This window comes from Chelmon rostratus, chromosome 6, assembly GCF_017976325.1.
Source record: "Chelmon rostratus isolate fCheRos1 chromosome 6, fCheRos1.pri, whole genome shotgun sequence".
Classification (NCBI taxonomy): Eukaryota; Metazoa; Chordata; class Actinopteri; order Chaetodontiformes; family Chaetodontidae; genus Chelmon; species Chelmon rostratus.
In genome coordinates, this window is record NC_055663.1 from 16,065,013 (window position 1) to 16,078,851 (window position 13,839).

General features: G+C 41.4%; 2 protein-coding genes across 2 annotated transcripts in view; one reads left to right on the top strand and one right to left on the bottom strand.

Annotated features, from left to right (window-relative positions):
- The window catches only part of LOC121607484 (RNA polymerase II elongation factor ELL), a 28,367-nt gene extending 26,086 nt beyond the window's left edge, over positions 1-2,281 (bottom strand). Inside the window, exon 1 of the mRNA XM_041938309.1 lies at positions 2,144-2,281. Within this exon, the coding sequence (XP_041794243.1) occupies positions 2,144-2,281 (138 nt within the window). The remainder of the gene's footprint in view (positions 1-2,143) is intronic.
- A 2,623-nt stretch (positions 2,282-4,904) lies between these two features.
- Positions 4,905-13,839, top strand: part of fkbp16 (FKBP prolyl isomerase 16) — a 31,382-nt gene continuing 22,447 nt past the window's right edge. Inside the window, exons 1-3 of the mRNA XM_041938868.1 lie at positions 4,905-5,732; positions 6,000-6,169; positions 7,077-7,165. Coding sequence (XP_041794802.1) covers positions 5,267-5,732; positions 6,000-6,169; positions 7,077-7,165 — 725 coding nt within the window. The 5' untranslated portion in view covers positions 4,905-5,266. The remainder of the gene's footprint in view (positions 5,733-5,999; positions 6,170-7,076; positions 7,166-13,839) is intronic.

Genomic DNA, 13,839 nt, shown 5'->3' on the forward strand with positions numbered 1-13,839 from the left:
GAAATATCTGCCTTTGAGGCAACATGATACATGGTTAATAGATGGAGACTATTATCTGTGAAGTACAGCTGTGCGTGTGATTGACAGCGCTCTTTATTTATTATTAATGGTTTTGGGAAATGTCTTCCCTGTTGAGGAGCATTGTTGTGATTTTCTTCATCATCCCTTCGCTTTTAATATTGAATGAAATAATAAATATTAAAGCACGTAATGTTTGTTACATATTCTAAACACAGCCGTGGGCCTAAATCAGACCTGCTTACTTTAAGGTCTGAGTTTAGCTCAACCAAACTCTAAAAAGTGAGAATAATCATTAATATTCACTATACCTGAAACCACTGGGCAATTAATTGGCAGCACTTTCTTACCAGGAGCCTTTTATGATAACTTTTTTAAATGTGAATAAATCATTTAATCTTTGTAGATTAATGGGGACATGACGGCTTATTAGAGAGTGAGAAACATATTAATGGATTTATACAAAATAGAAATGATAAACACCAGCCAAATGGATTTTTTTTTACAACCTGGCAACCCAAAAGTTGCTGTTATTAATTGCTTATAATTGATCTACAGCATTATTCAATTATTAACTAACAATTCATTAACCATTACTTACAATAACATAGAATGTGTGCTTCATTGGAAAGAGGTGGAGATGAATTAATTAGTAGAGCAACAGAAAATTAGTCAGCAACTATTTTGGTAACTGACTAATGATTTATTTTAATTGGACTGGTTTAGATGTGAATACTTGCTGGTTTTCTGTCGTTTCTATAGTTACCTGAAAAGCTTTGAACTGTGTTGTTTTGGTGACATTTTATTTATACTTTTATATGTATTTTCAACCAAACTATTAGTGGATTACTTTGGAAAACAACCAGCAGATAATATGCTAGTGGCATCCCTAAATTTGATATAAAGGCTATTCAATGTGCGTCCCCACCTACAACACAGACATGAGAAATCATAAATAAATCACATGTAATAACAGGAACTCTTTCAGGTTCCTGAAAACAAAATCCTCCACTCCCCAGAGGGAGCCCGGTGGTGTACAAACAGTATATTCTGTGGTGGTCTTAGACTTGGAAAACTTTGGCAGTGAGCTCTCCTGCCTGCCTGCTCTGGCCTGGAGGAAGCTGTCAGAGCTCTGCAGTTTACTCTGCTTCACAGACCAATGAGCTCCGGAGCTGGGCGGGCTTCCAGGCGTGTAAAAGGCAAAAAAACAATAATACACAAGAGCCCAGCAACAACTTACCGAGCCCAGGGCGGACTGCACAGCTGAACCACCGATTCCCACATCCAGGGAGGGGAGGGGGGGCGGGGGACGCAACCAAACGAGCCTCCAACTGCAGCCCTAACTGTGGGACTAACTGTCTGATCAAGCGCTGCTCTGGGAAAGACCATTTGGATAGACTAAATTATCTCGGTCTAATCTAATGGACCATAAAAGCAATAAAACAGTCTCCCGATTCAGAGCAGTCGAATAATTTGCTTGATAGCTTGTTCATTAATTTATTCCCGACAGCGAAACGAGTAGAAAAAAAAACATTTAATGACTGACAATCATCTGTGTGCGCCCATAATCTAAATAATGAATTTCAGATGTATGTGTAGAAGAGCAGCAGGCTTTCAAAGCTCAGGGCATAATCACAAACCTCTGTCGGAGGGGAACTTTAATACCTTTTGGTTTTTCGGGAGATTACGCTTTGGTAAACAAGCAGACACGCGCAATTTAAAATAGCACGAGCTTCTCCTTTTCTCCTAAAAAAAAAAACAAAAAAAAAAACGTTTCACTCCGGGCTTATAGGAGAATTTAATGAAACCGCTTCATTCATCAAAGTCCACTGAGTTGCCTGTTATGATCCCAATAAATCAAGCTTTCTGCCTTCTGCTGTGTCACAGAAGAAACCAACACACACAACATTTATCAGCCACAAACGCGTTAGTCGATGAGATATGAGCTGAAGAACTATTTCAACTTTTTTTTTTTTTTTAATCAATTTGCCACCAAGAGGAAGAACAAGCTGCGTTTCCAGTAGAGGTTTTACAGTTCCCGGAGTTGGGAGGCGATTAAGAGAATGAAAATATATAGCTGGAAAACAGGCACAAGCTCAAAGTTGAAGCCGATAATTTGTCTTACCTTCAGGTTCTGGTAGGCTTCGAGGGTCCGGATGGCAGTGTCAGTGAGTTTGACGTGGTACAGAGTTTGATTCGGGCTGTTTTTGTTGATTTTGCCACAGGAGAGCCCATACCGATGCTCCTGTCTCAGCGCTGCCATTTCTACAACTGGAGACTGTTGGCGACATTCTGCCCGAGACGTCACGGAGGAGGGAGCGCGTGGGCGGGGCTAACACACTTATTCACACGCGCGCACGCACGCACACAGGAAGTACGAAGTGGAGCTGACTTACTTTCGCTTTCCAGGTCACTCCCGTTGGTCATTTGTGCCCTCAGTTATTTATCTTGTCTTTCGTCTGTTTTTTGTTTGATTGTTTGTTTGTTTTTGCTCTGGGACAGCTCCAAAATGTTGCCTCACGCGCTTATATTTATTCGTGCAGTGCAGAGACACTTTGAATACACTGCAGTTCAAATTGTAATCAAACTTTATTCATTCCTGCACAGATAGAGGTGGGAGAAATATTTTGTTTTGATTCAACTTTATTGTCATTCAACAGAGCACAAATACTGAGACAACAAAATGCATTTTAGCATCTAACCAGAGTGTGTAGAGTAACATAGATATGCATGGATAAACCGTAAGGAGTGGATATGAATATGCTAACAAGTAGAGTGTAAGTATCAGCATATTGAATAGTGAGGCATCATTTAAAGTATAAATACAACATTATGAGAATACTCTATTACACTGTACCAATACTAAAGTAATACTAAGGAGGTATAATCAGCAAAATGGACTTCAAGTATCCAAAGTAAAAGTACTTATTGGATAGTTTGGCCCTTTTCAAAGTGTTTTATTGTTATTCGTGCTGCAACTAGCGATTGTTTCATCTTTGATTAATCTGTCGATTAGTTTCCCAATTAATTGATTATTTGTTTTTGTCCCAAAATGCCCATCACAGTTTCCCAGAGCCAAAAGCAGCTTATTAAAATGTTTTGGTTTTCCCAACCAATAGTTCACAGCCCAAAGATATTCAGTTTACCATCAGACAGGACACAGAAAAGTAGAAAATCTTCACATTTGACAAACTACAACCAGACTGTGTTTGCCACTTCTTCCTGAAATATAACTAAAACGAGGATCAATTAAGGTGTTGATTAAATTTTCTAATCATTAACTAATCATTTCAGCTATAATCATTATATTATTACACTTTGATAATTTGTAAGCAACATTTTACTGTAGGTGGTCGAGGTTCAGATAGTTTTGAGTAGTATGTATACAGCTAAGTGGTTTAATCCATAATACATCACATTTTGTTACATTATCTTATGTTTTAATCTGAACTGTGACTGTAGCTGTCAAATAAAAGCAGTGGAATCAAAAGTACAATATTTTCATCTGAAATGTAGGAGAGTTAAAGTCAAAAGAAGTAAACTGAAAGTGTCCAAAAGTACAGTAAAAGCATCTCAGATTTGTATTAAAGAACAGTATTTACGAAGAATCAACTTCCAAACCAATGACACATTTACTGTGTGTGTGTATTATTTCTCTGTGTGTGTCAGAGAAATTAAAAGACAAATATGGAATTTGGATTAATTTAATCCCTGATGGACAGCATGCTTTGGCTGTGGATTAAAGAGCAGCCTCACAGGCAGCAGTGCAGCGTTTATTTACAACATGCTTCCTGTCTAACTATTAGTAGAATTATGAGTCTACTTCTACTCCTGCTGGACTAATATTTCCTCCACAAACCTTCTTCTTCCTAGATTAGAAATGTGTTTCAAAGGCACTTCACATGACAGCCAAATACTGGATGTAATGTGTGACGGTTTGTTATTTTTATCATTTTCCTTTGGTAAAACGTGAAGTGATGCATCGATCTAACACCTGGGTAACGTTTTCTGTGTCATTTGTTTGCTGGAAATGACAGATTCATAAGGTCTTCTAAAGCCTTAATAACAGACTTGTGACATTTTAATGAATGTGTCCCCTGACCTGTTATCATTTTATCACCCACTGTGAACAAGTAGATGTTTTTATGTCTGGCTTGGGGCCTGAAGATTTCAGCTTTAGATGAATGTATGACCAGGCGCTTTATTTTGAGAACAAATAAGACCACTTTTCTTAAAATTGTCACTTAAACCCATCTAACACAAAATCCCAACACATAAATGTTTGTACATCCTACTCGCAGTGTGCTGAACTAACTGGTTGACTGGGGAGCAGTATTAAACATGCACCTACAGAAAGAACAGACTCTTCCTAGGTAAGTAGGTTTTACTGTATACTTTTGCAGTTTAGCATTTATCTGCAATTTAAGGCTCAGGCACACATTATCTGATTTGTTTTCTCAATGAACCTGACAAAACAAGCATCATTTACCTATCTTCATGGGTAAAAACATAGCAATTGTTTCAGTTTTCAAGAATGATTGTTAATATGTTGTATGTTAATGTGTATCCTCCAGCAGTTTTACAACATAAAAGCAGTGTATTTAAAAATGTAATCTAGTGTTGGTTTTACAGGCTGCTGCTCGTCCAGGAGCATTGAGGCACTTCTTAAAAAGTGAAAATAAAAATCTCCCAGCATACCTCAAAGCAAATTAAGTTAGAACCGCTATCTCCAGAAATCTTATTGGTAGATTGCGTTCATGGAAACTGCATTATGGGGCACGACGGTGAAGTCATTAAGAAGCTTACAGACGTTCTGGCAGATTAGGTTTTTCTCTTCTAATCCTGCAGATTACCACTGCGCAAGCCTGTTGGCTGGGAGTGCTTCGTTGCGCTGCACAGTTTCTTTACATTGATCATTTTTTTGTTGCCGCAACATCGCCGGACTACGTAGACTAAGACGGGCACAAGCAGGAGAGAGGGGAGGTCAAAGTGCAGCAGAACTGCAGGAACTACGCAGCTGCAGGCGGGATGAAGCTTTTCAAAAGCCTGTAGATGTAGCCAGGATTTAGGAATGCACCCTGAGTTGGATTTAATGAAGCACAACATGTATTTAAGTATTACATTATGGAGATATTCTTTTTTCTTTGACATAGTGTAGGTGGCAGAAGTTGGTTCACAACAGAAGCACTAACCTGCACCAAAGTGGAAGCTTGGCTGGACAAGGAGGATCATCCCTTTTTGAAGACTAATGCAGATGGTGTCCATTGCTCTCTGTAGTGAAATGGAGACAGAGCCATGTTGTGAGGACCCAGCAGTGGAGCCTACAGAGCCTGAGGTGAGAGATGCCATTTCTGAGATTGCTGACAGGGACAGTCCCATTGAGCTGCCCTGTGTGGCTGCAGAGGAAGGCGAGGGGCTGTTTAAGAAGGAGCAGGCTGAAACGGAGAGCTGTGCAGGGGAGAGGAAAAGCGCTGAGATAAAAAGCCCCTCCGATCCTGAGCGAGAAAGTGGAGGCGCACAATGTGAGGAGCGGAGGAAACTGAAAAAAACCAACAGCTGGAAGATGGTACGATTCCAAGACCCATCGGTGGATGATGATGTGCTGGAGCGGGACAGCTCAGCTGAGTGTCTCTTTCCAGAATATGCGATGAAGGAGTGGACTTCCTCCACCTTTGAGGAGCTGTTCATGGCAGAAGATTGGCAGGACATCACAGGTGAGGATACAGCAGGGAACGGTAGACACACACTGTAGACTTGATGTTGGTAGATCTTTTTGCATTGCCAACTTATAAGTTGTGCTTTTCATTTCCTTAACTTTGATCTGTCCATTTCCCTTTGGATTGAAACTCTGACCACAAAAGAGGAAAAGTGACCCAAACACAACTGGGATCGAGCTCGGTGTGTTTGTGGCTCTTTCTGAGCGCATGTTTACCAACAACTAGCAGATTAACCCGACCTGCTCCTCCTCTTTCCTTGCGCAGAAGACCGACTGTTGAGGAAGAAGGTGCTGGAGTCTGGGGCCCCGCACATCCTGAGCCCCACCTGGGGCCAGGAGGTTACTGTGAAGATGCAGTGTGTCCTGGAGGACCGCACCGTGGTGGAGAAGGACAGCAAGCTTGTCTTTGTTATTGGAGAGGGAGACGTAAACCAGGTAAAAAGCTTTCAACCCTTCAGTGTTCTTGAACTGGCTAGTTTTCTCCAGTATAGAGTGCTTATATTTCATCACACTTCACTGCTGACCAATAGACTGTGAAATAGGTAAATAAAACACTAGGGGTGCTTTCCAAATCATACTTTTTCTTTTTACTTTTAGTACATACTGCAGCTGCAGTATGCATACACCTGGCACAAACCACCCATGATTACCAATAAGCTGGGACGCTGTGTATAACATAAATAAACCAGAAAGTGATCATTTGCTTCCTTTTTGACATATACTCAGCAGTGCAAAAACAATATATTTAATGTTTTGAATTTGATGCCAGCAACATCCTGGGACAAGTTGGGACAGGAGCAACATGCTGGCATGGATTTATAACTACTCAAACTGCAATTGTGATTACTGTCTATTATATAATGTTAAAAGGGCTTGCCATAAAGATTTGCAAATTCGCAGCTGAGGCTGATGGGAATGTCATTAGTTTTGTGGGGTAAACACCAAAGTTTTGGAACATGAATGTGTCTATACCAAGTTTCATGACAAAATATACAATAGTTATTGAGACATTTCACTCAAAATCAGAAATGTCAACTTCATGGTGGCGCAAGAGGAAAAGACACAGGATCGCCCAGATCATTCTGATTAATGCTGTGGCAACCACAGATATGTGTGCCAAATTTTCTGGCAATCCATGTGATAGATGTATTTCAGCCTGAACCGACTGACCGATGTTGCCGTTCCTAGAACTAGCATAGCTAAAATGCGGGTCGACATGCTTTAAACTTGTCAGATGTTTTAGTCAATGAGGAAACTGAAATGCATGAGACAAAGTTATGCTTAAATGCATTTTGTGTAATTATGTAAAAAGCTCAGTAACGTTGTTAACTTACGCCTATAGGCCCTGGAGGAGTGTGTCATATCCATGCAGAGGGGCGAGATCACATTACTGCTGGCGGATTCACAGTATGCTTATGGACTTCTGGGAAGGTAAGGACTTTCCAGTTGTTTAATGATAAATTAATGAATTAAGGAGAATGTAGAAGCAGAGACAAGACTTAGCCAGCTCTAATTATTTCTAAGTATCATCCCAACAACAGGCCCAGGCCTCTTGTACCTGTTGCTGTGGGGGCAGCCTGGTTATCCAGGGGTAGCAGGGTTAATGAACCGTAAACAGGAGCAGATGGCTTCCTCCTAACGCCACTCAGAGGCAGCCTATCAAAGGTGTGTTTGTAACCTCCCAACCTATGGGAGGACGACACTCATATTACAGCCAATGGTTTATAACCTTTACACATTTAAGAGCCAGTACAAACACACAGGAGATGCTACTGACAAAAAAACAAACATTGTTTATAGTTTTAAGGTTTACTTTACAGAATCTGAGCAAGTGAGGACGAGACACGAGTGTACCACGGTGATTTAAAGAGACTGTCTATAATTACATATCAGTGAAAACATTTGAAAGAAACGTCTTGAGAATATCAAGTCTATGTTTGTATAAGGACACACACCCATTAGTGTAAAATGACATTATTAGATAGTTTCAAACACTCAAGCTACAGCCATTTGTGCTCTTTGAGTGGACAGCAGTTCTCCAGTCAGGTGAAACAGGAAATGTTGTTAATATAAAAGCTTGATGAAACTCTAAAGTAATGAGTTTATGTGCATTTTTGAGAATAGGGGCTGTGCTACATGTTGGACATATTGTTCCATTAACAGAGTAGCTGTGCAGAGGAGTAGCGCATAAAAGCAAACATGCACCCAGAATTACCATGTGGCAGTAAATGCCCTTAGTAAGGTGCAGAATACAGAGCTAAATTCAGGATTAGAATCCAGTTTTACAGGCTGAAAGAAAAACACTACATCGGAACGTTGTTGACACCATAATGATCAAATGTCCTGAACATTGTGTTGTGAAAGCATGTTTTTTTCTTTTTTTCCCGCGTGTGCTATACTATACTGTTTCAGCCTCTTCGGTGTGTGAGGTCCTGTTTGTTTTATGGAGCGCCGTGAAGGGGATGATGGGACATGGGGTGTGTGAGTGTGGTGAGAGCGAGAGGTCTCTGAGGTGTTATCTAGAGTCTCGCCCTCTGTCGTGTGTGAAGAATGAGGCCAAGAAAAAGGGAGAGGCGACAGGAGGTTAGTTAATGATTGTTTTGATGCAGCTGATTAGGGCTGTGTGCTGTGGAGTCAAATTTAGTCGCACCATAAGGTAGACAATCAGAGCTTCATGCCAGCTCTTTAAACATGATTCAGCTGCTGAGGTTGCTCGTTGCCCTGAGTGTGATTTTTCTCCGGTCACCGAACCTAAATCCATTTGTTACTGATCAAGTTTGTGGTCAGGGCGAAGAAATAGTCCACCACATATCTCCCTGTAAAACTTTGTTGTTTTGACACTTTGGTTTTTGTACAGATTTAACAAACTATGATAATTACTCAGCGTTTGGTGCCAATAAGCAGATTTTGTTGTTGTTTTTTGCTGTTTCCCCCTGTCTTTGGGCTTTGCGCTAAGCTTAGCTAAGTGGCTGCTGGCTATAGCTTCATATTTACCATACAAACATGAGAGCAATATTGATCTTTTTGTGTAACTCTTTGAAAGAGAGTAAATAAGCATTTTCTCAAAAATGTCTAGCTTTTCTTCTAAACAATGCTCCCACATTATCATTAATGTTGCTCACACATCCACTGAACATGCCTGTTAAGTCTGTTACAAAGGTTTTTAGTAGATTTGTTATTTGAGCGAATAAGCTGACAAAAATAAGGATCACATGCAGTGACAGACATCATGTTTCACAGTAGATTTGACAGCCCCAGCGTGTCTGTACTGGAAAATGACAATGAGGTAAAATCTCATTATCCTCTCTCTGTTCCCTGACAGATGCATTGATTGAACTCTGTCAGTCGCCTGTTGCAAACAGTGCTGCTAAGAGCACTTCACAGTTATTTATCAGAGCAGTGCACAGAGCTGGTCAGACAGTGTGATTCAACACAGCACAGTGGAGTGGTCTGCAGCTCAGTGTGTGGGTGATGGGCTAGCAGCAGCGCCTGATGTGTTCAGAGCTGCAACTCCTGAAAAAGGTGAATAAGAGGATAATGAAACCCCTGGAAAAGTCTGGGGCATTTGCCTGATTGATTACAATGGACAAGCTGGTCGGGACTAAAGAAACGCTGACGTTTTTCCTGTGTCGTTTAAGCCCTTTAAAGAGGAGATGTGACGAAAGACTCCTTCACACTAGTTTTTTTCAAGGAGCAGCAGCATGCGTCAAACTATTCCCCACTGAGACATAGCAGTTAGTCAGAGACACAGACTGCCTTCCCTCAGTCAGCAGGTCATTATCAGAGAGCAGTGGAAGCCAACATCTGTTGATCTCTGGACAGGCGCAACTTTAACACTCATAAACCCTCCAGGGGCCAGTGGGAGGCTGCCTCATCAGCCCTGCCCACCTCAAAGTCAACAACATTAAATGTCACTGGCAGCTGCTTGACTTTCATTTGAATAAAACTACACTTGCCAAACAAGAAACCATAGTGAAGTGAAGCCTACGCTACTTCCATTCTACAGTATACAGTGAATGCACGTGTTTCCAGCTGTATGTGAAAGTCTACACAACACATTTTAAGACTTCATCAGCGTGAAATGGCACACTGTAAGGCTACTTTGGCCGGCTGTCAACAAACAGAAGCTTAAACTCCAGTGCTGCCAGCAAAGGTGTTACGGTACTTACTACCTCAGTGGCACATGTTGAAGTGGAGTTAATTAGACCACTGGGATGTGTCATAGTTAAATTAATCCAAGTCCAGATGGACAATGTCATCCGGTTAATCAATCTACTGGTGCATTAATGTGTCATGGGGGGACTGTGTGTTATTTATGATAAGTGCTGCAGTTCAGGTTTATTTTGTACAAAAATGCTTGACACAAAAAGAAAATGTACTTTATGCACACAGAAGCCCATGTGTACCGTATACACGGAGGACACAGGGAGAATCAGCGGTATGAAACATTTCAGTTTTTTGTTCATTGGTTCTACAAGGAAAACCAGTTAATTCAGTGTAAGTCAACCACAGATGACTTATTGGTAAATTTAGACTTGCACACACATAAAAATAGATGAAAAGCAAAGCAGAGTGAAAATATGGGATTTAGTCAAAATGCTCCATGGCCTCCAGCAGATGACAAAATGAAAACACTTTCTAGACCAGACTGTCAGATGATTAATGTGCCTTGTTCAGAGGATCTAAGGGGGCTGTCTGTGTAGTGGGGGGTTGGTTGTTCTGTAATGTACGCAGGTGTAAGGCCATGCAGAACTTTTTTGGGCCATTTTTGCCTTCATTTGATAGCAGACCATGAGAGGATAGATAGGAAACGAGGGGTGAAAGAGATGGGTGTAAGACGCAACAAAGGTCCCCAGCTAATATCAAACCAGGGGTGATGCATTTATGTGGCATGCGCCTCAACAATCAGGCTTCCAGGGCACTCAGAATGCGAACACAAGTATTTTGAACTTAATTTGATAACAAATAGTGCAGGGAGGCAAGGGCCAGCTTCTTCATCTTCATTTGCAGTAACTAGACACAGGAGACACCAGTCTGGGATATTAAAAATACATCATGTTTTGAGGTAGTTGAGGGGTTGTTTAAGAAGCTGGAAAACGTTGGATTCATCATCTTAATTTATTGTCTGTTTATTACAGTATTGTTCCATGAGTGACCCATCGCTGGAAAACTGATGTCCAAATAATAAAACTGAAAAGTAGAAGAAAGTTGTGTCATTTAACGTCCTGAAGACATTCTATTAGTTTGGTCAACTCAGCTTATTTGCTGGGTTTTAGTGGGACATATATTTGAGCGTCACTTGTGAAGCGAGGAAACCTAATTTTACATTGTCACTTTTTTAGCAGCATTTACAGAAAGAACTGTAGGGGACCCAGAATTGAACCCTGGTGTATCCCACATAGAATAACAGATAACAAATTAGCTGCAGACACTGTGAACCACAACATGTGAGTATATTAGACAATCACCCACTGAACAAATAGCCTTTAATGAATCAGTAGAGACACTGTGGAGACGCACCAGATAGCTATCATTGTTCTTTTCCGAGAGGAGAAACATAAGCAAGACCAACTGTGGGAGAAGAGAGAGAAACCTCCCTGCTCTTGTCCCTGGAGGAGGTGGGACCGTTTTAGCCTTAATTACAACAGGCTTACTGATCTTGCAGTGCAGTGTCAGGGTGGAGCCAGTTTGGAGCTTTGTTCATGACAAAGCACTGTAACTCTTACCTTGATGACTGATGGTTATTGTGCAATATTCATCACCTGTTTGCAGGCTGTGCGGTTTAATTTGATCTTGCATGCTTGTGGTTATTTATTGTGTCAGGCTGCCAGGCTGTCATAATGTGCAAGTAAACAGTGTCCAGTTGTGTAGGTGTAAATACATCTAGGTGGTTGCTTGTTATGTGATTTAGTTTGGTTTTTTGCCAGTCTAATTTGTTTACAAAATATAACTCATCAGACTTCGTCAAGAATAGAATATAAGTCCTGGACTTGTTCCAGTTGATGCTCACCAGTCCACCAAACTTTATTAAGACTGAGACATACTAACATAACTAACATGAGGAAGAAGAAAAACTACAGCCATGCTAGCAGCTCTGAGAGGCTGTACTGCTGAAGTTCACAACAGCATACTAACATGCTCACAATGGCAGTGCTGCCATGCCAATATTAGATTTAGCTGGTTTAATGTTTACCATGTTCACTATCTTAGAGTGTTAGCATACTAGCATTTGCTACGTAGCACTAAAAACAAAGTGTAGAAGAGGCTAATGGGAAAGTCATTAGTTTTTCAGGTAGTTGGTCATAAACCAAAGTAGTGGACAAAGTACAATTTTGATGATAGCGCAAGAAGAGAAGTCATCTTATCTGATGGAGGTGTAAGAGGAAACGTCAGAGGATGAGCAAAGTAGTAAGGCTTCATCCTCTGGGCACCATGAATGTCTTTAGAAAAATTCAGTCCATTCAAACGTTGTTGAGATATTTTAGTTGGTTAAAAATGAGAATAGAAAAATAAAAACTCATATGATCAATCAATAATTTTGTTTCAGTAAGCAGACAAGGTAAAAATGGACATCTAAAAGAGAAATCCCATCAAAAATGTCCACAATTGTATGACAGAGATCAACATGTCGGCACACAACAGTAGTTTCAGTTGTTGACCATTAAATCAGACAGTGTTTTCATCCAAACTGGAAAATCAGAATTATTTGATTTAGGTCACAGTTTTGGGCTGAGGAACATCCAGCCCGTATCACACACTAATTATTCAATAACATATTTAATTGGACTCGGTGTGCAAGCATTGTGCTTGGCATACAATATGAAATATTTACCCAGAACTAATGAATAACATTCATTGACTGGTGAAACATCTTCTTGGGAATGTGCTCAAGGGGAGCCTTTGTTGACACATTTGAAGAAGCTGGCATGCGTGGAAGCCGCTCTCTGAGGCACACCCATATCCAGCGGGGAATGCAGCTGAAAAAGGTTAACAGTGACATTTCTGAGGGAGGAAAGGCACGTACACCGAGACAGTCACATAGCAAAGTGGCAACATGTTAAAGCATCAAGCTGAAAACGTGATCAATGGGATCAAGTCTGATGATGAGTGAGCATGCTTGTAGGCGTAGCCGCCTCTGAGAGACGTGAGAGATGTCATGACACATTTGGTCCTTGAGCAGACGAAATGTGTTGGATCGAAGAAAACCTGCGTGTGTATTCAAGCATCGATTAAAATGTCGGCTTCATTCGTGATTATTATTGTGTGTGTGTGAGTGGGTGAGTGAGTGTTCTTCCTCCTCTTGCAAAACAATCTCTCTCTTCCTATCACCCAATGTAACAGGATGCAAGCAAGAACTGGCCGTTCTGCTTTTCATTTCATCAGACAGGTACAGTGACTCACTCGCCACAGAGCTGGTCCGCAGTCTGCCGCTTTTATGCACACGAGCCCTCCTCGCCTGACTCGAGATACGTACGCATGTTGTCCACTCAGAAAATCTGTGAGGTGGAGTTCCTCTCTGTGCATGAAGTTGTGTGACTCACTCTGCAGAACCACCTGGGTCAAATGAATAATGTGACCTTTGAGACGCCCCTCTGTCGGAAAAGACAAAGAGGAATCTGAACCGGTCCATTGCAGTTTCCTCTCACTACAAAAACCAGCAGCTGTTTGGAGTAACCGAGGAACACGTTTCTTTGTTTTCCTGTTTGTCCCCACTGAACGATTCCAGCAGCGGCAGCTGAACTCTTGGCTGCGTGATCACCTGACCTAAACAAGTTTGACTGTAGCTTTTGGGCTCTGTGTGTCTCCTTCCCGGCACCGCCGCAGCAGGCTGACAAGAAACCACACCCAGACCTCACGCTCCGGGAGCAGGCCTGCAAGCACCGACAGCTGTAGCGTGCTCCAGATAAGATCAGGCTCAATCAGCATGCGCTCCTCTGTTCGCCACTTTCGTTTGAAGCTTCACATGTTGTCCTAAAGCTAAGAAGAAATGTGTGTATTAAAGGTGAACAGAAGAGAGTCTTTGTTTTACCTCTGAAAACTAGATGGTGGGTTGTTTGACACCGCAGCACCACTCAGGCCGGTGTTTGAACTGTGCATGTCCCTCA